This window comes from Salarias fasciatus, chromosome 12, assembly GCF_902148845.1.
Source record: "Salarias fasciatus chromosome 12, fSalaFa1.1, whole genome shotgun sequence".
In the NCBI taxonomy this organism is placed as follows: Eukaryota; Metazoa; Chordata; class Actinopteri; order Blenniiformes; family Blenniidae; genus Salarias; species Salarias fasciatus.
Window position 1 is genome coordinate 24757907 of NC_043756.1, and position 26431 is coordinate 24784337.

At 43.2% G+C, this 26431-nt stretch overlaps 2 protein-coding genes across 2 annotated transcripts in view; one reads left to right on the forward strand and one right to left on the reverse strand.

Annotated features, from left to right (window-relative positions):
- Window positions 1–1563: 1563 nt before the first annotated feature.
- On the reverse strand, window positions 1564–9596 carry LOC115398171 (RING finger protein 215-like). Its single transcript, XM_030104832.1, has 10 exons — window positions 9266–9596; window positions 8019–8171; window positions 7764–7835; window positions 7200–7285; window positions 5606–5660; window positions 5401–5505; window positions 5095–5211; window positions 3898–4041; window positions 3526–3628; window positions 1564–3420 (listed from the first exon to the last, which is right to left on the reverse strand). Exons 1-10 carry the CDS (start codon window positions 9497–9499, stop codon window positions 3398–3400), a joined length of 1092 nt encoding a protein of 363 aa, XP_029960692.1. The 5' UTR covers window positions 9500–9596; the 3' UTR covers window positions 1564–3397.
- A 2246-nt stretch (window positions 9597–11842) lies between these two features.
- LOC115398099 (zinc finger protein 608-like) overlaps window positions 11843–26431 on the forward strand; it is a 49401-nt gene continuing 34812 nt past the window's right edge. Inside the window, 3 exon segments of the mRNA XM_030104742.1 lie at window positions 11843–12004; window positions 12006–12451; window positions 12596–12698. Of these exon segments, the coding sequence (XP_029960602.1) occupies window positions 11843–12004; window positions 12006–12451; window positions 12596–12698 (711 nt within the window).

A 26431-nucleotide genomic window follows, 5' to 3' on the forward strand; every position in this document is an offset into this window, starting at 1 on the left:
AAACCCATCAGGTGTTCGGTTTCTCCGGACAACCATGCGAAGCATTCCTCCTCCTGTGGTTTGCACTGGAGTGATCGCTGCTGTATTGAGCAGTAATTGCAGCCGTTTGCTTTGTGTTCTTTAATCGGTGCCGTGTGTTGAGGGAAGCATTTTGTTGGTCCATATTTCTGTGGCTGCAGCAACCCAAACATTCATTCTTCTTCCTGTTTGTCATCAAACACACACTGGTGACCTCTGTCAATAGACGAAAATCACTCTGCCTGTGTTTGATCTTTTTGCATTAGCCAGCACGGTGGTTCTGTAGGTACAGATGCTGCACACAAATAGCCCCATGTGTCCTGATTTGTAGATGATGTATTTGGAAAAGCTGAGGAAAGAATGAAAGAGAAACTGAACAATACAACAAAACGCTGAGAGCCCTGTGTGCCAACCCGTGCACTAATTGAATATTCTCCACAAATGTAAAGCTCTTCAGGAAAAACCAAACTCTCTTCCCTGCTGTCCAGCGTCGTTTTGAACAGGCTGCCAAAGTTCTTGATCGCCGCCACGGTGGAATGAGAGAGAGAGAGAGAGAGCAAGCGAGGAACAGTGTGTAACTCCCTCAAAAATACAGTTCTTACATATATGTTGGCGTCCAAAAGATGTACTAATATGGTCTAATTTACTCAAGGCGTGTGCATATAATATAAACATAAGAAAACTGCAATATTGAGATTCACCTTTAGAACATTGACCGTTTGTTAAAAATAAAATACTGGGAGGAGTTTATAACAATAGTAACAGACTGATTAACATTAAGCTTAGAATATTCAAAAATACGGTAATTTGGAAGTTTGAAAAGGAGAAACAAACCAGCTCAGCCTTTAGCAGCGGTGTCATGTAATATTTCATGTAATTTTGTCTGTTCACGAAGACACGGGACCAGATGAGGCTGTGAGAAGGAGTTTGGTGTGGATGGGTTGTATTCCTTCACAGAGGGACAGACCGTCACATGCATGCACAGGGGAGAACATGCAAACTCCACACAGGAAGGCCCACAAGACCGCAATGGAGCCGATTGCTGAAGATAGAACTTATTTTCATCAGTTCATGTCTTCTTCATGAAGCTGGTTGGATCAGGTTCAGCTGGGGAAATGTCTAAAAGAATTTTTTCCAACACTTCTATTGACAGACTTGCCCGGACAATAGGCCTACAGTTTTCAATGCTGGACATTTTCTGAGTTTTGTCTTTAATTACAGGTACCAGTATGACAGAAAGCATTGCACAGGGCAGAGTGCCATGCATCAACAATGCAGTAAAATGTGAACCTGTAACATTTTAATCATTAGAAATTTGCCTGAAATAACAGACACGACCTTTATGCTATACTAATTTGTCTTTTATATTAAGTTTCTGTTGCAAATGTCTATATTTGAAGCTCCGATACACACATTTCTGTTTCCTTCTTTTGAGTTAATGTTGAACTGTATATTTTTCACACTGTGAAACAAGTAGTCGGGAGTAAGAAAAATGACTAAAAAAAAAAAAAAAAAGACAGAAAAAAGCCAACAATAATAGCACATTTTATTGTACAATAAGTACACCATCTCTTCTCTCCCTGTCACGGTCATTCAGAGTCATGGTGTAACATTTCCCTTTAGCATGCAGCAGCTGTGACAGCGTGCACAACTTGGACATGAAATCCAAGAGGACACAGCCAGCAGGAAGAGACGAGGAAGACGTGGAGGAAAACAGGTTTCACCAGAGCTGCTTGGATTTAGAGAACTTGCCGGAAGGATGGGGAAAAAAACAGAAGCAGAAGGAATGGATGGAAATCCATCAGAGGAGCCTCCTCAACATCTTCAAACTACCTGTTCAACCAAAATGAAGTCCACAGAAGTAAAAACGACAGAAAAGAAGACAAACAGCTTCAGAAAATCTGAGCATGAAGCCACATTTTCAGACTTTTCTGAGTAGTAATCATGAGAATGAAGAAGAAATTTTGTTAAAACTTGTTATTTTGATGGCAAAATCTTTAGGAACTGAGGAACTGACATACTCAGGTTGGGTCAAAAGTTTATAAATAAAGTTAAAATTGGGTTAAAAAAGGTCATAATATGAAAAACAGCTGAAAGGTTGAGAATAAAGTAAAGAATTTTTAAGCTTTAACAGTCAGTGAACAATGGAGTTTAACAACAAAGTCAAAATATTTGGAGTAAAATAGTTTTAAGAAACAGGTTGAAACTAATCATTATTTGGACAAGTAAGAGAAATGTTTCCAGCTGAGTCTGAGCGAACAAAGTGCAGTAACTGAGTCAAAATGTAGAGAAAAAGCCAAAATTTAAAGAGTAATGCACTAAATCTGAAAACAAAGTGAAAAAGTTTGAAAATCAAATTGAAACTGAGAAAATAGATAAAATAATTTGAAGGATAAAGTCCAAATGTTGAAAATGGAGGTAAAATTTTGACTTCAAATGAACAAATTGAGTAAAAAAAATCCAAATTTGGGGAATAAACTTTCACATAAATCCATTTCCTCACTTGTTTTCTCCTTTGACAAACCTCAAGCTCTGAAAATCAAGACGTATTTTTGTGTTTTGGGGCTTCTCTGCTCGGGATACACTCGCACACACCAATCACCACGTATTGTCCACTGGTACACACCGACTCCACAACTTCATCTACAGAACCTCCACAGCTAAACTAATAAGTGGCTGAGGGCCGAGGTTCGTCTGCTGACCTGGTTTGACCTGAAGGTGGCGGCTCGGGGACGTTAAACAGGCGGTCAACGTGTCCATGCTTCAGTCCGGGAAACACTGATTGGTTCTGCACAGAGCGCTGACTCAATAAATACCAGCTGAGGTCGTCGATTTGTTGTTTCTCACACACACACACACAAAACAAAAAAAGTCATATTTTCACTGCTTCACAGACAAATGTTTCCACTGTTGTATCGTAGCAAGATCCCAGGAAGAGGTGCTGTTCGCCCACAGCAGTACCAGAGGGCTTCAGAGTGTTGTGGAGACAACCCGGCTGCTCCACAGTCCTGAACGCCGGGCTGTTTATTAGTCTCAAGGAAGCTTTTGTACAATGTTACGTCTTCGAATCCCCTTTGGAAAAGAGTCCGTCCCCAGTTTGCAAATACCTCTTGTACCTTTTCTTTTCTTTCTGAATCCGTTCCACCCTGTGTCCCACAAAATAGTCCCGCCTACTGAGGACTTGTCCTACTCCTACGGAGACAACCGTGAGACTGAAAAACACCTTAAAACTACTGTAACAGATGTATGCTTGTTCCCACAATTCACTGCTGAAAACCGGAAGTGTTGAGGTCAGTACAAAAAAAAAAAAAAAAAAAAAGCTACTAGCGTGTTAACACGGCTGAGACTTGATTCCCAGAAGTTGGAGGAGAAATGGCTGTTAACTGTCTTTACAGACGCTACCTGGAGGGGAGAGAAGAAGAGGAGAGGTTTCAGTCAAACTATCCACATGCACGTGCAATCACTGTTTTTGAGTGTGTCTGTGCTTGTGCACAGTTGTGCACTCACTGAAGATGCTGCGTTTACACAGCGGGCAGGTGTGCTGCAGCAGCAGCCAGGGGTCCACACAGTCTCGGTGGTACTCGTGGAGACACGGCAGCACACGCAGACACTGAAAAAGAACACACACACAATCAGTGCAGCAGCGGCGGTCCTCCCCGTAGACCGGGAAACTGAAGGCACTTTCATGTCATTTTTCTTTTCTGCAGTAAAATTCATAACACACTGGTATCTACACTGTCTCACATACTGTTTATGATACACGCACAGCTCAGTGGAGCCATGGTTGTTTTTGTTTGGAAGGCATTGTTTATTTAAACTAAATGTGCAGCATTGAAGAGATGACGGTTTCTGTCCCTGGCTGTGTGTGCGGCGGCTCACTTGGTTGTTGTTGAACGGCTCCAGACACACGGCGCAGTTGTCGGTCTCCAGTGGCTGTGTGGAGTCGCACCAGGGTTTGGGCTGGCGGTACGTCCTGATCTTCAGGGAGGACATCGTCTTCAGGACGTCCTGTTTAGGAAGGAGCTGAGAGAACACAGCAGAACGTCACGCTGTGTTCAAATGCCCGAGGCTCAGTCTGATGAAAAATGCAGGGATCGTTCTTTCACCTCTGCTGAATGACGATACACATCAGATCAATTTATTTTATGCAAGTAAAGCTCAGCTTTCATTTCATCAATTATAGTCATTCATTATAGCTTATTTTATTTTCTTTTGTCTTCATGACAGCTACATTATATAGAATTTTTACAGTAAGTCTTTCAATTAAATAAATGGTGGTTTTAATTTACTAGAATTAGTTACAATTACATTTCATCGGCACCATTTTCCCGGTCTGGCCCTCCCAACATGAGACTGGGTCGTCTGTGACCTCTCAACTCTGGTTTCCAATGAAAACACAGTTACATCACAGTCTGACTCTTTCAGTGTGTTGTTGCTCTTCCTGTTGTCCACCAGGAGGCAGCACAACCACAACGTTTTTCCTCTTTAAAGCCCCAATACTTGGATAACCCTTCAACTTGGTTCTTGCATTTCTTCAGTTCGAGGAAAATCACAGATGATTCCCTTCACTTCGTCTTTAAAATCAGATTAAAGCTGACCCAAATACAGATTTTAATCCTGCATTGTAACACATTTTTGTTTGGAGTTTTAAAAATCGGGTTTTAGAGTCATGTGCATAGCTTTTTATTGTTTGTTTTTTATATATTTAAATATTCATGTGTTGTTTTCATTGTTGTGTTTTCATTATATCTTAATGTGTAGATGGAAACCAGTTCTGTTGTTTTTTTTTTTTTAAAGTGACCAAACAAAACTAGATTGGAAATCATTTTCAGATGATATTTTATTTTTTGGAAAAAAAAGCAAAGAGAAATTTAGAATGTGTTGGTATTTACAGGCTGATATGATTCCATGTAACCCAACTGAGATCACATCACGCTGTGTGTCCTATAAATTAACTGTGACACCTCTGCTGTATAAAATCCAGGAGATTAAAGTACATACTGAACTGAGCCTTCATATCCCCGTGTCTTCAGTGCCTGCCTCCTGTGAGGATATCAGTGGGAAAAGCTGGAGTACCTCCAGGTTGTCGTTGAGCTGTTGGTCGTGGTACTGCCAGCGGGCCTGAACGATGACTCCCGTGCAGAGGATGAGCGCCACCAGGAGGACGGTGTCCCACAGCTGCTGCAGGTACTTCTATAACAGAGAGGAGGAGCTGGTGTCAGGAACCTGGAGAGTGGTCCTGGAAACTTCTACAGCTGAATGATGGATGAACAAGACGGGACTGGCTGTATTCTCCATAGACATGAATGGATGTGTGAAATCAAGGCCATTTCTCAGTCCTCACGTTACTGATGTCGAGTGTTTGCAGTTTTGTTTCCCCACCTGGACCTGCGAGTTGCTCTCCCCCGTGCAGATGACCCCCTGCCACTCCCCGTATCGGCCGCCTCTGGATCGCCCGCAGCTGGACCAGAGCGTGAGCGTGGCTCCCTGCCCGAACAACACAGCAGCATGCTCAGTGTGTCACCTGCACAGGTGCCACTGGGGGGCGCTAACAAATTGGAAAACACACTGTCTCCACTCAGCTCACCAGGTCGTCATGCAGGATGGTTCTGTATGTGATTCTGGCGGTGGCCTGCAGGCCCCTGTGAAAAGTTCAGAGGCCATGAAACACCAGGAGAAAAGCATCGATACTACTGTGAATGACAGGATTTACATGAGCCTTAAAGCTAGGGTAGGCGATGTTGTCCAAAAGCACTTTTTGTCATACTGAGTGAAATGCTCCTTGGCCCCTGGGAGAAGTCAATACATTCTGTGTACGGAAAAAGGTGCAGGAAAAATCTGACAACTTTAACAGCCACAGGACTGTAAAAACTCCGACCAATCGTAAGGCGTGGACCGCTCTTAAGAAACCAATCAGATGCCGTGCTCCGGTGTCTGAACAGCCATGTCTGCTCCGTCTGTGTGTGTGTGTGTGTGTGTGTGTGTGTGTGTGTGTGTGTGTGTGTGTGTGTGTGTGTGTGTGTGTGTGTGTGTGTGTGAGCACGCGGCTCACAAGCCCGCCTCTCGGTAATTATGTCGTGCAACAAAGTATCATAGTATTGTGTGCAAAGCGCTGGTCAATTTACGTTTATGTGTTATGAGAAACAGTGAACCCCGGACATCTCCTTAAATTTAAAAACCCCGCCCGGACGCCCCAGATAGGACGTAAAAAGTGGACATGTCTGGGTAAAAGAGGACGTATGGTCACCCTAGGCTTGGAGCGGGGTCCCATTGAAAACAATGAAGACAGGGCATTGCCGCGGACAACCCGTGAGACGCGCAGTCACGTTTGTGGGGGTGTGGCGTTGGGCCAAGCACTGATTGGAGTAGGAGGAGGTTAGGGGGGATGGCTTGAGGTGTGCGACTGTCAAATCTTGCAGGCTCTTCAACATCGTCGACATGTTTACAAACTAACCCTGACAGCATGGCTTTGAGACTAGTTTGATACTCAGGTCTCAGTGTTGTGTTGTGTCTGCTACTTTTGAGAAATTTGATGAAGAAAATTCCTACTTTCTTTAAAATGTTTGATATTTGCTTTTTGTGGGCCAGTTTTGGCCCACAGGCCTTATGTTGGACACCTCTGATCTAGACCAAAGACAGTTTAAAGCACAAGTTACAATACAAATACGACATTCATTTAATTTTTCATTCATTTTCTGCCGCTGCTCCCTTTCGGGTCGCGGGTGGCTGGAGCCAATCCCAGCTGCTGTGGGCGAAGGCGGGGTACACCCTGGACAGGTCGCCAGTCTGTCGCAGGGCTGACATGTAGAGACAAACAACCATTCATTCATTCATTCATTCAACTACCATGCATGTTTTTGGACCGTGGGAGGAAGCCGGAGTACCCGGAGGGAACCCACGCACACACGGGGAGAACATGCAAACTCCACACAGAAAGGCCCCGAGCCCCGGCCGGTATTTGAACCCAGGACCTTCTTGCTGTGAGGCAAGAGCGCTAACCACCACGCCACCGTGCAGCCTTGTCCTTAACAAAGGAATTCCACATTAAATAATAAACAGTGAGCTCTATAAATAAGCCCCACACTAAACGCCAGAGTGCATTCAGTGGAGCACACAGGATCAGTAAGCTGGGTTTCATCATTTTCTACCAGCTGGATGTCTGCTCATGAGATTTCCAGTACCTGAGCAAAGCTCCAATCAGCTTGGTGACATTTTCTGATGTCTGGATCACAATAATGGGCTTGGACAGAACCTGAGACAAATCCATCTGCAGCAAGAAAAGGAGGGATATTTTTCACAGTTCATACATCAACTGGACAACCTCTACTCATTAATGAAGATTTGTATTTTCAGTCATTAGAAAACCTTCATATATAAACCAGTCAGCATTAATATGACAGTGGTCATCAGTGAGTGATGTACAGTTATAAAGGCATGGAATATTTCCAAAGATTACATATTTTTTAAGTAAATTACTCAGTTGATGGCTCTTCTTTTTATGCACAGAACATTTTTCAGTTCATCTAAGTAAGTTCCTGTATAATCACTACATATATTCCAATACAAAACATTGAGGATGCAGGATAATTAACTAGGTTTAAAAAAAGGAGCAATGAGTGATGTTTCAATGTAAATTCAGTGACGAATGCATCAAAACAAAGGTTTGATTGACTTCTGCAGTGGCAACGGGTAGGGAAACTAAGAATAAATGAATAATGGGAGGGTCGTTTTTAGTGTATGTTTACCTCACTGACGGTGTTTCGGTTGAGTGCCAGAATGATCAGCGCCGAAGCTCCGAGCACCAAGGCTCGTTTCATCTTAAACACAGAGAAAGTCGAGGATTTATGAAGCCTTCAGTACAATATATATATATATATCATAACTGATTCACATCTAATATTTTCAGTGGAGGAATTTGGTGAATTTGGGAAGTGGATGATAATACTCCTCTATAAATAAATGTTAAATAAATAAATAAAGACTGAAAATACTTCTCTCACTTTATTGACCATTGCATCAGCAAAGGACTCCTGGTTTCCAGTGGAGGCTTTGCTGTCGTCCATCTCCACGGGCACCACGCCGATCCACGGCTCCTGGTTCTTGTTGCTCTCCTCATCAAGTCCCCTGACGACCTGTGTCTGCTCGTCCTGAACCTGAGGCCAGAAAACTGTTATATCATGGGTTTACTAACCAGACGTCACTTCTGTCCTACTTCTAAAGAAGCAGCATTGAGTGTGTGAACAAGATCAGGTGGTGGAAAGTTTCCAAGTCTACATATTGGATTTGAAATATGATAGGAAAATGTGTATTGACTGGGTAAAAAAAAGTCAATTTTTAGATAATGGAGTGGAGTCAAACATGTTACAAAGAGTTGGTCTGGGATCGAGTATCTGACCTAGATACTGCCTTTTCAAAATGGAAAAAAACCTGACTGATGTGCACGCGAAGGTGCTTTTTGGAGTTATTTTTGCACCCTGTGGGTGTTGCTGCTGGGAATTTGACACCGCCTGCTGTGAATATGTAAAGACGCTGCACTTTTTAATGTTCTATTTGCACTATGGGTGAATTTGCTATGAGAATAGTTTCTAGAAGAGTCTTGGTTTCCTCCTTCCTTTTGGACAGACATTTTTCTTGAAATGAATGTCTGGGTTTAATGGAAATGCTGGCTTGTCGGGAGTAATATCTCATTTTAATTAATAATGAAAAGGTCAACTGTGGAACAAATGAAGGCCTGCCTACTTGTGAGAATTGACATTTTACTTAGTATCTGCTCTCACTTCAAGTCAATCACTTTGACAATAAAAATCAAGAAAGCAGGGTCTGACCCCCCAACCCCTGTAAAGCCAGCGCTCACGTGACTCCAGGCTGAGGTATGCTTGTCCCCCAGAAGATTTGCCCCAGATCCAAGCAATACACAAAATAACCCAGATGTTTTCTGCAGCTGCATGTTAGAGTAGTCAGCACTCTTATGTTACTGCACACTTCCATTATTTGACTCATGAATTTTGGTCCTTTCTCCAAGGAGTTTGCATGTTCTCTATGTAGGGTTTCTACAAACATAAAATACAAGCTAATCTTTCACTCGACTGACTGCAAGTGTGAATGGCTGAGCCTCTTTGTGTTTATCTTGTGATATTATTATCAACATCAGCATCATCATTATATTCCTGCATCCTGTCGTCCTGTCATAAGCCCCTCGCTTGTTGACGCATAAGCTCACATTTCCGCCTTATAATTACCGACTCACCAGAACCAGGTCTCCCTCCAGCTCCTCTCCCACCTCGTCCCGGTACTCGGAGCCCCCGTCGGGCTCCATCACCTCCCCCTGGAGCAGGGCGCTGACACCGGGCCGCTGCTCCAACAGAACCTCAACCAGAGCGACCTGTTCCGCGGCGACACGCAGCCCCGGCCACCGCAGCAGCAGCAGCAGGAGGACGAGCGGCAAAGGCACACAGAGACAGCCGCACCGAGCAGCAGCCATGACAGGAATAAATAAATACAAGATAAAATTTATAATAAATAAAGAAGATGCTTCAGCATTGAGCCATTTTTTGCGGGGAGGATGTTAGCAGCTCCGGCTCACACCAACAGAGAAGAATGTAAACAAGAACGCCCACTTCCGGCACGAATCAGGAAGAGAGTGACATGAATTATCTTGTCTTGTAACTGGCATACAGTTTGTTGAACAGCAGTGTATTTAAAAAAAAAAAAAAACATTTTCTAGGCTTCAGATTTTACGAACTGATTAATATATTCGGGTATTTGTAATGAAGCCTGTAACTTTGTAGGTAACGTCTAATTTTTGTGCCGCTGTGCTGTCACGACTAGAGATGAATAAAACGTCAAGAGAAGTCTCGTCTCTGTCGTTAGCTTTGTCTTTGTGAGAACTTTTTTTCAAGAACTGTAATATTTGCATGACACTTCCTGTCAGACAGTTTCTTTCTGATTAAGGATGAGAAGTAATTCAGTAACCATGACTGACAAAGTTAACGTAGACTAGAGTAAGTATTAAGACACATATAGCCTTTTCTTCTCGCTCATACTCAGTGCGATTTCGTGTGTGCGTGTGCGCGTGTATGTGCATGTTCACCAGGCTGTCAAAACCAAAATACGCATGATGCAACAGTTAAAGGAGAAATTTTTGTAGATAACAATTCAATTAAATTCAGTTTTATTTATAGAGTGCCAATTACAACATTGTCATTGCATAGACATTTTCATCACATACTCTCTGTGCAACAATAAGAAAAACTAGTAAAGTTAAAATTCAATCATTATTATTGAAGTACCTGCCTGGTCCACTCCAGATAAAATTGACCTGTATGGCACTTGAACTAAAATATGTTTGACACCTCTTTGCTAACAGACAGACGGACAGAAAGGCAGACTTACAAACAAACCACTTGGCAGGTTGATGGAAAATTGGAAAATTTCATTTGTCGCGTGAATGCAGTTGTGTTCACCACATCCGGTGGAAACACGGGGTTAGTGTCCCGATCGAGAACAAATTGAAGAACCGAACAACACTGCGAGGGCTGTTCCTTTTATGGACAGAGTCCTCTGCCACCTGCTTTAAAATATACATATAGTAGTTCAAGACAAGTATCCTACATGATTTACAGATTTAAAGGATGATTTAAGTATATTGTTTCATGGAAAGATTTCACTCAAAATAAAGTATCCTACATGATTTACAGATTTAAAGGATGATTTAAGTATATTGTTTCATGGAAAGATTTCACTCAAAATAAACTCAAAATGTAACTGTTTTGATGGATGCTTATAGTCAAAATGTGCTGTTTTGAAAGATATCCTGTTGTAAGGATGATTTCACTCCAAATAAACCAACCTTTCAAAAAGTTCCTGTTGTGAAGGATTGTTTGATTTAACAAAGGGTTACTGTTGTAAAGGATGATTACTTAAAGTATTTTTACAATTAAAAATGTTTAAGGAGCAAAGTACAAGTTCATGTTCTGTTTACAATAAAGGGCTTCTTGAGTCGAATATTTTTTTTTTAACAAACGCATTAAGGATTTAAAGGATAATTCTTGGACAGCACTTTGAGGTAGACATGGGTCCCCTTGGAGAAGCTGTGAGGTGAGCACAGTTGGATGGCCAGGGAAATCAGAGACTGTTGTTTTTTGTATGTTGTTCAAAAACTTGAAACACCGTCAGTTACAAATACTGTGAATCTCTGAAAAAGTGTAAAAACCAGACTCCATTAGGTGTGGAAGAGCTGTTCATCCAATCGGATTCAGTAGAACACGAATGGGTTCTCACAGTTGTAACAGTGAGTGTCAAACAGCAGTTCACTGGGCCAGTGGTGAGTGCTCTTAAGAAGGTCAGGGTTCAAATCCTGCTGAGGTTAATGGGCTCTATGCACAACTAAACCACTTCCTGAACTTCAGGAGGCTCCTTATTTCCTGTCTTTCATGATAGGATGAGCTGATTAATGCAGGTGTGTCTGACCATTACTGTTGTTGTGACAGAAGTCAGGGACACCTGGAGCCTCCTGAAGTTCAGGAAGTGGTGAAGTTGTGCATAGTCCATTGGTGACCCTAGGAGTGTGTGCCTGTGTGTGTTGTTCTTTGTCTCTTCCTTTGATGGTGAATTAAGGAGTTTTTGTATTTCTTTATATATATATATATATATATATATATATATATATATATATATATATATATATATATATATATATATATATATATATATATATACATATATATATGCCTGCTGTACACACTGCAGCTGTCTGCCGCTCTGATAATGACTTGAATGCTGATTATTGTGAAAATCAACAAAGGAGACAAGTTGTGTGGTGGAGATGAGCCGTTCGCTGAGAGCGGAGGAGAATGGAGGACTGCTGACTGACTGCAGGGAGCTGTCACCGACACCGAGCGCCTCCTCCTCTGCCTCAGCCGACAGACACGCTACCCTGCCCTCGCTCCAGACCCGGAGACCTGGCGGAGGAGGGTCTGAGCCGAGGACAAAACGCCTGTAAGCGCAGCCTAGGCGGCTGGGAGCCGGAGCTGGAGCCGGGGGCAGCGGCGCCGGCGGCTGTGGCGTTGCGCCGCAGCGGTGAGGCGTGTTCCGGAGCCGGTGCGCAGCGGCAGCAGCGTCGGGAGGCTCAAGGACGCAGCGGAGAAGGCTCGGGGATGATCTCGGCTCTCGGCCGAGACACGGACGGCGGAGGCGGCCCGGAGGCGGCCGCGGCTGCCGCCGCGTGCGCCAAACCCAAGGAGGAGCGGAAAGGGAAGAACGTGATCCGGGGCTGGAAGAGGGACAGAGACGCACCGCCTGGCCGGGCGAGGAAGGAGAAGCCCGGCGATGGTTCTCCTCCTCCTCCTCCTCCCCCTCATCATCATCATCCTCCTCCTCCCTCCGTCTTCCTCCCCTCCTCCTCCTCCTCCTCCTCCCTGCCTGAGCATCATCCGTGCCGCGACGGCCCCGGACACTGCCGCTGTGCAGCGCCGGACTCCCGGACCGCCGCAGAACACGCCAGCAACAACAACAACAATAATAACAACAACAACCATAACGGCGGGACGCACGGACCCGGGCCTGCCTGCAGCCACAGAAGCGCACTGGATTGTGGAGTTAAGAGCAGCGGCGGAGGCGCTATTGTTGTCAGGCGGCAGCATGACGACACGCCGGCCGCCAAGAAGCACCGCGGAGACAAGGTGAGGCGCCGAGCTTTGTCTGAAGACGGTAGCCTCTTCATCCTCATCTCCATCCGCTCCCAGGCTGCTGTCTGTCTGTCTGTCTGTCTGCCGCTGCGCCGTGCAGGCCCGGTAGAGCGCGGTAGAGCCGTGCAGGCCCGGTAGAACCTGGTAGAGCCAGGCAGAGCCCTGTAGAGCCCTGTAGATGCAGGTGTGCAGGCCACAAAGAAGACTGCCTCCACCATTACACCTCATACACCATCCAGCCTCCTTGTATGTGTGTGTGTGTGTGTGTGTGTGTGTGTGTGTGTGTGTGTGTGTGTGTGTGTGTGTGCGTGCGCGCGCGCGTGTGTTGACATTCCGCATGCTGTGTTCAGGAGAGGTGGATAAAGGAGTGTTTCCTCCTCCTTCATCCATCCTCCTCTTCCTCCTCTGAGGAATATTGAATCCAGTTCTCCTTGATTCTGTGCAGCTCAGTGAAGGCAATCAACAACAAGCGCCCTTCTTTTCTGTTTGTGTGTGTGTGTGTGTGTGTGTGCAGTCTTTGTTTGCTGATGGTGTTTGTGGAAAATGGTGTGAGGAGACAGTGTAATTTTTCGAAGCCAGCCTGCAGACAGGCGGGACAGCGGTGGGAGACACTCCAGCTCCAGTCATCTGAGGGCGTCACTGCCATGTCTGAGCAAACTGTTTTTCTTCTTCTGGGGAGGAGGAGGTGGAGAAAGGGATGCTGGCTGCAGAGAGATGTATGGTGTGTGACAGCAGAGGACGCAGGCCAAAGGAGGTAGTGAGGAAGAAAGAAGCAGATGGAGGACGTCCAGGAGGAGTTTTTACATTTTTTTCTCCTGCATGCAGAATCAGAGGAGGGAGGAGAAGCGGAGCTGCTGCTGACAGGAGGAGCTCCGGCTCTGGCCTGCTCCCACTGCTGTGTTTATGTGGTGATCGGAAGGATCTCCGTTCAGTCTGTGGAGTCCAGTCGTTACCCGTCAACGTAAACCTGGATTCCACCGAGCTGCTTCGTTCTAACCTGAGCTCTGCTGTGGAGCTTCAGGAACCAGGAACCAGACACCACAGTTACAGGAACCCGATGGGGTTCAACCTTTGGGTTCTGTCCTCTTCGGTCCATTTCAGAGTCCATGTCAGGAGGGATGGATTTCATAGTGGCTCGGTTGGTACAGACCTATCTCCCCAGTCTGTCCACATGTTGAAGTGTCCTTGAGCAAGATACTGAACCCCAGACTGAGCGGACTGAGCTCCTCGCTTTGCCGCCTCCATCGGTGTGTGAATGTGTGTGTGAATGGGAACTGCCATGCCAATGCTCAACATCCAGTGGGCGTCTCATTTGTGTGATCAGTGCTGACATTTGAACATAGTTGTGGTCACATCAAAACAACAAGACTTTAGCGGGATTCACTCCTCGCTAGTTCCCCTTTCCCTCTGAAACTATAGCGGGTCGACCCGCTAACAATCAGAGCTGCCTCCTGTCCCACTGCCTACAGACCCGGGTCTGATCGCCTGCATGCTGCGTTTTCCTGCGCTGATGGTGTCCCACGTTGATGACATCATCAGCGCGGCGGAGCATGGCGAGGTAAACCGTGGAGAGGAGTCGACGAATCTCCTCTTCCCCATGGGTCAGGAGAAGCTCTCTGATCTCACTATCTTGCCAATGTTGGGTCGTCTTGATGAAGGTTATCTCACACTGTGTCCAAAAACAACTAGTGTGCTAACGTAGCCACGCTACGGCGACATCATCACAGAAATTATCGCGCTGACCCGGGTCTGCCTTTTATAGTCAAGCCGAGCGGAGGCGAGCCGATTAAAGCCCGAGACAAAATGACGAATAAACCCTTTCCCACTCCTGTGAGGAGCCGGGTATTAGCAGTTTTTGGCCAGTGGGAAAGGGGTATATGTTGACTCCTGATGGCCGTGGTCACAGCTGACCAGGGAGAACCCTGAAACACCACATCCAGATGTTTTGCTTTTTTAGACTAATATATGAGAAAATGAAATATTTTGAGGAGTGTTGCAGGATGAAGAGGTCCAGAATGTGGTCGGATGCTAGCAGGTCTTGCTCCTGGTCTGATTCTGCAGGGCGATTGATTGAAAGTGAATGGTAAAGAGTCCAGGTTTAGAGAGGGCGGCTGTGGACCGAAATGCTGGGAGTGGTTCAGACAAACCAAGCCAAGAACTGTACTCGAGCAGAACACTATGAATCAAATCTAGATTTCAGAAAGTGGCTCTTTCCATTTCTCAGGGGGCAGTGCTGTTCTTATTGACTGGCATGTCATCGGCGTACAGATGATAAGGCATACCATGACACTGAAAGATCTCTCCAAGTGGGAGGAGATACACAGCAAAAAAGATCGGTCCCAGGATAGATCCCTGGGGGACCCTTCAATGAAGTGAAATCCCTACAATGAATACACTTAATGGAGAAGACAGTAGACTTCCAAGACAGACCAAGATTGGTTTAGCTGGAGACCGAGACCCCCCCAAAAAATTTTTTTTTTTTCCATCTTACATGAGTTGTAGAACATCAGCACCGTGCTGTGTTCAGCTGTAGTATAAATATGAGACTGTATTCAACTCCAGGCACAAGAACACAGAGACAGAGAAGGTCTTATGTCTGAACTCACTTTAAATGTTGACATCAGGTATGTGTGACAATTACAAGACCGCTATTTCTACACTGTTTGAGGATCGTCTCTTGAGTGCTGTTAAGGACTGACATGACTATAAACTGCCCCCCCATGACATAGATCTATGCCAATAGATGTAGAAATGCTATCTACAGTTAGAAATTAAATTTAATTGGTGTCTTATCTCATACTATCACACAGCAGTGTTTGAATAATTTAGATGAATGTAGTGTCTCCTGTTTGTAATTTATTATCAAGTATTCATTTATTTCATTAATCATATATTCAGTTTTATAATCAATACTTGAACATGATCTTAAAGTTTCATTAAAAGGGAATCCAAATTCTTTGACATATTTAAACACGTTTTCTAAAGTAATGCGATAGTTACTTTGCCTTGTAATAAGTTACTTTTAAAATATCGTAACTCAGTTACCTTTTTGAAGAAGTCACTAATAACTATAACTAATTACTTTTTAAAAGTAACTTGCCCAACACGAGATGAATACACATGATTTAAGTGTGATAAAGTTATTTACGTGTAAGATATTTGGACATTATGTTAGTGTGAGAGATTTGGACAATTCTATAAATTTGAAGTTATTTTTGTTGCCAATCAAAGGAAAAAACTACACGGGTCAAATATGTTTTATATTGGATGAGGTTCACAGATACTCCACATTTGATTATTTTTTTTTTTTATGTCTGTTATTTCTTCATTTCTGGAAAAATTGCGAATTTTTAATTGTTTTGAGTGCCTCACCAAGGTACAAGGTGCTGTGTTACCGCAGAGGCTCGGTTAACGAGCTGCCTGTGAGAAAAGTTTTTCTGTAAAATGTTGGCAAGTTGGCCTAAAAATAAAACTTTTGTTCAAAATCAATCCTGCTGGTCATCCCTGCTGGAAGAGCTGCAACATAAATGCGCTGAAATTGAAGAATAATTAAGCGCCACCTTAAAAATTACCACCAGCAGCAAATCACAAATCCCTTCAAGACGCTTGGCCAGTCCGAGACATGAGAGACCAAAAGATCTGAGACTGAGATGAGACCAAGACCACAAAAGAGTGGTCTCCAGAATTACTAAGTGTAGAACACATTCTTATTGACAGACCACCAAGTTAGATCAACAAGTCAACCATGGGGTATGTTTTAAAATCAAGCGCCCCCTAGTGGCCATGTAAATAATGTCTAGACAATCAAATCCAGACTTCATGTCTCAGCTAAGCCTCAGATGGTTAACTGACCTTTTGGAGCTCCTCTCAAGGACTGTGTGACACTAGTCTTCTTCCAAGCCTCAGTGCACAAAGACAAAAAGAGAGGCTTTGTGTTAGGGAATAATTTATCAGGAACACAATGCAGGAGGTTCATATAAAAATGCACATGAGCACACAAGCACACGTACACACACGTACACGTACACACACACACACACACACACACACACACACACACACACACACACACACACACACACACACACATACACACGCACACACACGCACACACACACATATACATGTACACACACGTACAAACACTTGTTACATCAATACTTTTTAATCTTCAGAAATACAAGTAAAACATTTGAAGAAGTTGATCTTAATTTTGTGATATAATATATAAATGCAGGCAGACAGACAGATTGATTGATTTACTAAGAGATTTACAACAGAAGGGGAACAAAATTGTCCCAGCATTATGAGTACACTTCTGAATCAAAAACAAATAATACATAAATTGTTTTTTTTTGTAATTCAAGTTTTTATTTCTTTTTCACAGCTTAGAACAAGACAAACAAAAACAGACAGCAGTGAACAATACAAAATGTGGCCAAACTAACATACAAAATGAGTACTTCACCGTATCTAAAATGGTTAAGATGTTTCAAAAATCTGAGCCCAGGATTCAACAAAGTTATCCATGTCATTATTCACTCTAGCCAATAATTTTCCATATGTTACAATTTTCTGCATATTTTCTTTCCACCTGCTAAACTCTGGAGCAGAAGGATTCTTCCACACACTCAAGATTACCCGAGCTGCTGTAATTATCCCCACTTTTACAACCACATATTTACATTTAGATATACCTGGAATTACTGATTTATCCCCCAACAGACATAATTTTGGTGACCTTGGCACCGTCATCCCAAGCCACGCCCCTATCTGAAGTAAAACTTTTTCCCAAAAAGGATAAACCTTGTTGCATTCCCAAATAGCATGCATAAAAGTTCCAGTAGCGGAATGACATTTCCAGCAGTTATCATTTTGCATAATTCCCATTCTTTGGAGTTTGGAGGGTGTTAGATACCATCTATGTATTAGTTTATACTGAATGAATTTCCCTTTAGCCTCTTTGACAAATTTACAAGAATGCAACAATATTTTATCCCATTCTTCCTTATTTATAGTACATCCTAAATCCCTTTGCCATACCGTTCTCAGGTTTTCACATATACCTTTTTTTAGATTATTAAACAATTTATATACAACAGCTGCCCTATGCGCTTTACACGGCAATTCACAGAATTCTACAATCAAATTTGTTTCCCTCTTAAAATTTCCTTTTATGATGCAGTCCCTTAATTGTAAATATCTCCAAAAGTTACCCCTTCTTTCTACTCCATATGTTTGAATAATTTCCTCAAATGACATAAACACCCCATCTTTATAAAGATCACTTATTATATGAGTTCCTTTATCAATCCACTCTTTCCAAAAAATAGCTCTTTTGCCAATCCGTACTGCTGAGTTATACCATAACGTGGCATAAGATTGTCTCAAATGTGACGCTCCACACAATTTATGCAGCTCTCTCCAAACATACTTTGAGTAATTGAGAACAGGGTTGGTCAGGGGCCAAAAGTATAATCTGTTTTTCTGACCAAACCAACAAACAAAAATGGAAAAAATTGCTCAATTTTCCTTTTTTCGTTTTCAACCAAAAAACGAAAAAACGGTTTTTTCTTTCTCAATTCAAAACCAAAAACAAAACCAACACAAGCAAATTACGGCCGAATTTTGTTTTTTGGATTTCAATTTTTCGTTTTTTCGTTTCAGGTCTCAAAACGAAAAAACGGAAGCACGTGACCCCTGACGTCACGGGTCAAATGGACTCCCTACCAAAATAAAAGCCTTACTAATAAATGGGCAATTAAAGATAAATTGCGTTAAATAGCGTTTTTATTTTTGCACAGCATTTATTGCATACACTACTAGGCTTGTAATAATGTTGGAAAATAATAATAATAATTATTATTATTATTAACAACAATACCACTACTACTACTACTACTACTACTATGAGAATAATTACAATAATAATAATGATTACAGGTCTGCTGCCTGGCCTGCATACATCTAATTCGCGGACGCGAGATCTTTAAGTGTTCGCCTTTTCAATAAGTGTGACATGTCTGTTGATCATAAAATACGGTCATTTTAACTTTGTGACATGTCAGCTGCATGGCGTGTGCTGATGAGAAACGTTTCCCTTTTTCGCCCAGTAGATGGCAGTGTGAGCCAATTTAGAAGAACATCCAGTATTCAGTTGAGGGACTGACGGCCCGAACGCACTGGACGCGCGCACGGCACTTCTGATCGCCTCCCATGTCCTATCTGACTGGCCGCACACAACACGCAGGGGAGCGCCACGCGCGCCGCGGCTCACGCTCTGCAGCGCGCCCGCTCCGCTTCGTTCTATTTTTCACGCGAGCCACGGGCGCTGAGAGCGGCAATTGTCAAGCTGGATCAAGCAGATCGGACCAGACAGGAAGTCGGAAACAGAAAAGGCAAGAGAATCCGGTCAATTTTCAAAATAAAAAAATTAAATGACGATTAGTTACGCTGTTGCTTGTCCGTCTGTCACCGGGTCTAATCACAAGAGAGATGGACACACACACACAAACAGACATGCACATATGCACCCAATCAAACACACACACACACACACACACACACACACACACACACACACACACACACACAGCGACAGAGATTCGCGTGATGCAGAAAAAAAGAGGACAGGAGGAGAAAAAGTCTCTCCACAGATCACCAAAACACACACATCCATCCTGGCAGAGCGAGACAGAGGAAAACCGAGAGCAGACGGATCCAGCTGAGTACAGTCGATGTGTGAAAAGGCGGAGAGCGCAGGCAGCAGATAGCCTCCAATACGAACAGCCAAGCGCCTGCGCGGAGAAGTTCGCGGCGCGCGCGTCGCCTCCGCTACGCTTCCGTGTCCAGTGCGTTCGGGCCATAAGGATCTTACAATGTTCATATGCTCCTATGGACAAACAGTGGCATGCTCCTCTTTCTTCTTTCTTCATTCTTTATTCCAGACTCGAAATGGTTCATAAAATTACACACAAATACTATAAACAGCAACAAAACAGAAAAAGAGCACTACACATATAAACTAAACACTCCCTCCAGTGTCTCCAGAGCACAGAAGTGTACCAGACACTGCTCTGCCCAGGTTTGACAGAAGCTTGAATAATTTTATTATCAGAGTCCATAAGTCGCTTAATAAACTTAAAAATAAAATTTCTAATAACAGCATTCAGTGTTCTGACATTATTTTTCACAAACAACTGGCTTGCACTGGTCCACTGAGGGACCTTCATTAGAAGCCTAAATGCATCATTGTATGCCACATGCAACTTTTTAAATTTGGCTTTTGTGTAGCTACACCACAAGCATTGTTGTTAATAATAAAAATTATTATTATTTTCTAACATTATTACAAGCCTAGTAGTGTATGCAATAAATGCTGTGCAAAAATAAAAACGCTATTTAACGCAATTTATCTTTTATTGCCCATTTATTGGTAAGGCTTTTATTTTGGTAGGGAGTCCATTTGACCCGTGACGTCAGGGGTCACGTGCTTCCGTTTTTTCGTTTTGAGACCTGAAACGAAAAAACGAAAAATTGAAATCCAAAAAACAAAATTCGGCCGTAATTTGCTTGTGTTGGTTTTGTTTTTGGTTTTGAATTGAGAAAGAAAAAACCGTTTTTTCGTTTTTTGGTTGAAAACGAAAAAAGGAAAATTGAGCAATTTTTTCCTTTTTCGTTTGTTGGTTTGGTCAGAAAAACAGATTATACTTTTGGCCCCTGACCAGGGTTGCTCTGAAGATCTGGTTTGTTTATATTCGTCTCCTGGGATAAGAAGTCCATAGGTGTGAATGGGTCCACCCATTCCTTTTCAATTTTAATCCAATTAGAGTCAGATTCAGTTTTTGTCCAATGCTTTACAATTCTTGACATTTCAAAAGCGAGGTTGTACAATTTCACATTTGGAAGAGCCATTCCTCCAATGTCTCTCGGAGCCCACATTTTCTTTAAATTGACCCTAGGTCTCTTCATATCCCACAAAAATTGTTTCACCATCGTTTCAAATTGTATTAGTATTTCTGTGGGTATCTTCACCGGTAACATCATGGATACATAATTGAACTGTGGGGTAACCACCATTTTAATTACATTAATTTTGCCCCAAAGTGATAATTTCAATTTTCCCCATTTTTCCAAGTTCGTTTTTATTTTCCGAAGGAGAGGGTTCATATTAGTTGCCATCATTTCTTCTAAATTTGGATTCAAGAGTATTCCAAGATACTTCATGCCTGATGACAACCATTTAAAATTGAAGGCAGTAACATGTCGAGAATAACATGTTGGTGATAAAGGCATGCTTTCAGATTTGCTCCAGTTAATCTTGTAGCCCGAAATTCTTGAAAATGATTCTACACATGTGAGTAAAGCAGGTAAAGAGTGCTCTGGGTCGGATAGCACTGCTAATATGTCATCAGCATATAGAAATAATTTATGTTCACTTCCTCCCAATTCCACACCCTTGATGTTTTTATCAGCTCGAATTTTTAAGGCAAGTGGCTCTAAGAATACTGTGAAAAGCAATGGAGACAGGCTACATCCTTGTCTCATGCCCCGGGAGAGATCAAAAAGGTTGGACAATAATCCATTCGTCAAAACTCTTGCCCTTGGGTTGGAATATATGGTCGCCACCCAGTGACAGAATACAGGCCCAAAACCAAACCGCATGAGGACCTTCATAAGGAAGCCCCATTCCACCCGGTCAAAGGCCTTCTCCGCATCAAGGGAGAAGGCCGCGATCGGATCCAGGCTCGTTCTACTTTTATGCATAATATGGATGAGTCTCCTCATATTATCCCCTGAGAACCTGTTCTTCATGAACCCAACCTGATCGCCATTAATAATAGTAGATAGTATGTTTTCTAGGCGTAGAGCAAATATCTTTGTTAAAATTTTGCAGTCTACTCCTAAGAGGCTTACAGGTCGGTAATTTGCAGGGTCTGAAACATCTCGCTCTTTTTTAGGAATTAAAGATATCAGTGCCTCATTAAATGAACTTGGCAATGAGCCCAGATCAAATGCTTCTAAGTAAACTTTATGTAAAACTGGTGTCAAAATGTCTATATATTTCTTATAGTATTCTATAGGAAAACCGTCGAGGCCCGGCGATTTCCCATTTTTCATACTCAAGATTGCTACTCTAATCTCCTCCTCTGTTATAGGGGCATCCAATTTTTCTTTTTGTTCTCCAGTAAGGGTTGGAAACTCTAAACCTGAGAAAAATTGTTCCATGTCTTCTTCACTAACAATCCCCATTGACTGATACAGATCTTCATAAAATGTTTTAAAAATTAGATTTATTTCTTTTGTTGACGTAATCATCTTATTATGTTTTTTGATCATTGTTATATTATTCAAACTGTCTTGTTGTTTTAATTGTCTCGCCAATATTTTACCATGCTTTTCACCTCCCTCGTAGAATTTTGTTTTGAGTCGAAATAATGCATATTCAGCTTTTTTATTATGGATATCATTTAACTGATATTTCATTTTACAGATTGTTTGGTATTTCTCCTCAGAAAATTGTTTTGCCAGCTCCTTCTCTAGTTTATGAATTTCTACATCCAACTTCTTTGCTTTTTCCTGGTGATCTTTCCTCATTTTAGAGGCATGGGCAATGATCTTACCCCTTATATATGCTTTAGATGCTTCCCATACAGTTGCAACTTTGTCTGTGGAACCCATATTAATATCAAAGAACATTTTGAGATCCTCTGATAACTGATCACCAAATAATTTATCCTGAATGAGTATTGTGTTTAGTCTCCAACGTCCCTTTTTTACTTTATCTGTATTTAAGTTAATGTGTAACTCTACTGCAGAATGATCACTGAGTGCTATGGCTCCAATTTCACAACCCACCACCGAGTCAACTAGAGTTTTGGAAATTAAAAAGAAATCAATTCTTGAGTATGATTTATGACAATGAGAATAAAATGTGTAATCTCTTGTGGAAGGATTCACCAGTCTCCATATATCTACCAAACTAATGTCCTCTGCTAACATGTGAATTGCCTCTCTGTCCCTGGGTGTAGGTTGACCTTTTGTCTTACTTTTATCAATCATTCCATCCATCACCTGGTTGAAGTCTCCAGCTAAGATAACCTGTCCTCCTCCATTTCCTATTATACTGTTGACTATGTGGAAAAACTCGGGATTCTCTTTATTTGGTGCGTATATATTACATAGTATAACTCTAATACCATTAACCAGTGCTTCCACACATATTACACGACCTTCGTTATCATTGTACTTTTTAATCAAAATAAAATTCAATTTTTTAAGTATGAGAATCATGACACCATTTTGTTTACTAGAGTATGAGCTATGATACACTGTTCCCACCCAATCTCTTCTAAATTTCTTTGCCTCTTCTTCTCCCACAATATGAGACTCCTGGATAAATGCTATGTCTGTATTTTTAGATTTTAAATATGTCAGAACCTTCCTCCTTTTAATTGGGTTCCCACATCCCTTTATGTTTCACGATGTTATATTAATATACCCCGTCATAGTGTGCAACAAACATAAATCTGGTACTCATCAAAAAATATAAAGGCAATGGCAAAATAAATAAAATATTGGCCCAATTCAAACTGCTGTCTGACAAACATGAACAATACAACACACCCCAGCGTAGAACACCGCTGAACACCCCCCCCCCCCCTCCCCCCCACCCCCCACCCACCCATACCAAACCGACTCACAGTCCGGCTGGAGGGAAATCTTTCCTTGGTCCGTGAGGAAGTCCCCTTTTGACTGACGGCTGCACACATCATCCACTTCCCTTCCCCCTCCACTGTTACCTTAAAGTTTGTAGGTCTTCATACACTTCCTATATTTTGAATCACGCATGTTGAAGGAATCTGTCCGCATCTTTCCCGTTGGAAAACGTTTTCTTCTGGCCATCCCATGTAAAAACAAGAGTAGCCGGGTAGATCATTCTGTGCTTAATTTGAAGCTCCCGGAGACGCTTCTTCGCTGGGGCAAATGCTTTCCTCTTATCCGCCAGTTCCTTTGTGACATCCTCGAATATTGACAGCTTTCCCCCTTCCCATTCAAACCCTCGCTTCTCTCTTGCCAACTGGAGAACGCTATCTCTTGCAGAAGAGCGAAGAAAGCGCACGATCACAGGCCTGGGTGGCTTATCCAAATCGGGGATTGGTGCGGGGATTCGATGTGCACGTTCAATCTCAAATTCACCCCCAGTAAAACCGAGGGCATCCACCAAAATCTTCTCCACGTATTGAGCCATTTTACCGGATTGTTCCAAGCGCTCCTTCAAACCAATGATTCGGACGTTATTTCTTCAGCCTCTATTCTCCAAGTCCTCCACTCGGGACCATAACAGCTGCACCTTCTTCTCACACTCATCCACCTTAGGCCCCGCTTGAGCGTTTGCATCCTCCAGCTCCGATATGCGCCCTTCTGCTTCTCCGAGCCGCGTCTGCACATTCTCCACTGCATCCTTCAGTTCTTTTGTTGTTTCTTTTATGGCGGCTACATCCGTAGCAACGCGTAGCAGCGTAGCATGCATTCCTCTCATCTCTTCAAACATAATCGCACTTTCAGACTTTGCATTCTTCCCGTCAGCTGAAGAATCGTCTTCCGTCAGTGCAGGCGACAATTCTGTGTGTTCCGGAGGCTGCTGTGTCGGTGTGTTGTTAGCATGGTTGCTAGCTAGCTTCCTCGTAGTTAGCCTCGTAGCGGCAGCTCCCTTAAAAAAATTCGATTTAGCACCGCCAGACATCGTCGAAGGGGTATGAAGCTTTGAAAAAGTATCCCTTAAAACAAAAACTGTCAAAATCCCGACTTTACATGAAGTGTATGTTTCGAAAAGTTATGAAATTAATGGTGGGTTTCAGGAGCGAAACTAGTGTGCAGCCATCACACCCTGCGGTCCCACCGGACTCCCCCATAAATTGTTGTTTAATGGACAGAGGAGTATTTGTGGACAATTATTATTAGTTAAAGAGCAAAACTCGGTTCTTAAAGGTGCATTAAGGAGTTTTACAACCTTAAAAATACTTATTTTCCACTATAAATATGTTACACATTTTAATGATGTGTACAATGTGCCCTGACATATTCATTAGAAGTACCTCTAACAGCGTTAAATTGTCACTTGAAAGTTGCAGTGCCAGGCTGGCACCAGAGTTTTTTTGGGGAGAATTTGAAAGGAATGACGTAATGCGCGCTCCGGCTGGTTAGGTTTCATTTTGTCCGCCATTACTCCGCCAGATGCTTAGTGAGCAACAACTGAGCAGGAGCTTCCAGAAAGTAAGAAAAGACTGGCTTCTAGCACTGCCACAACTCCAGCACAGACTCCACCAGGTAAAAGAAACTTAAATTTTACTTGAGCGCTACTAAACGAGCGAGGAAGGAGTTCCCCTCTTCCGTGCACGCAAGCCACAGGGACAAGTTTTTCACTAAGCTGCATTACGCCCAAGGCCTGCAGGGGGTGCTGTTTCGCATAAAATGTGCCAATTCCTTAATGCACCTTTAAAGTGAAAAAATTGCAGTCAGAGTTTGTTAGCTCTGTTTGTCAGTTGAAGGAGGACCAGAGTCAGGAGGCACACCACAGTGCTCAGGACCTCCTAGCTGAACCTGCTCCGAGCATAAGGAGGAGCCAAGAAACCCATAGTGTGGAGGACTTGGTGAAGAAGCCGCGGTTGAACCTACCATCAGCCACGGACCACAGGTGGGCTCAATTGGATGAAGACCTCAGCATCAGCCTTGACAACACCTTGAAAGGGAATGCTGTAAACAAGATCAAGACTTTGGTGGACAGTGTATCAAGCATGCTACGACAGATTTGGAGTCAAGGGAGGAAAGCCTGACAAACAGCTATCAGGCCCCAGCAGAAGGCAACGCCGCATTGCGGAAATGCGTCAAGACCTGTGAGCACTTAAGAAGAGGTGTTGGGGAGCCGAACATCAGGAAAAGGAAGCACTGAGGTGCGGAGAAACCTACTCCAGTTGCAGAGGGCAGAGGTAATCCGGAGAAGACAGAAGGAGAAGCGCCGGCAGAGGAAATCATTCTTCAACAGTCTGTTCCCCGAACCCCGGCTGTGGACACTCGCAGAGGGCTACTTCATTCCTAAGGAGCTGAATTCATCAAGCTTCGACCAGTTCAGAGAGATTTCTCTGCTGGACGTTGGGGGAAGGTCTTCTGGGCAGTTATTGCTAGAAGGTTAACCTCATACTTACTTATCAACGGCTATGTCGACGTAAGTGTCCAGAATGGAGGAGTACCGGGTTACTCTGGGTGCCTGGAGCACACATTGGTAATCAGCCAGATCATCAAGGAAGCGAAGAGGAACAAGAAGACTGTCTCAGTGATCTGGCTAGATCTTGCCAAGGCATCCACCAACGTACCACACCAACTCATCTGCAAGGCATTGGAGCATTACCAAGTACCACCAGAGGTCATCAATCTGGTGACGTCCCATATGGACTCGCTACAGATGAGGTTTAGTGTGCAGGATTTTACCACCAAGTGGCAGAGGCTTGAAAAAGGGATCATGGCTGGCTGCACCATATCAGTCCCCCTGTTTGTGGCAGCTATGAACCTGCTCCTCAAAGCCAGAGTGTCATAGAGCAAAGGACCAATGGCAAGTGATGGGACAAGGCACCCAGCCTGCAGAGCCACCATGGATGACATCACTGTGATGACCCCATCTATTCTCGGGACGCGATGGGTCCTGAGTTCTCTGGAGAAGATGGCCACCT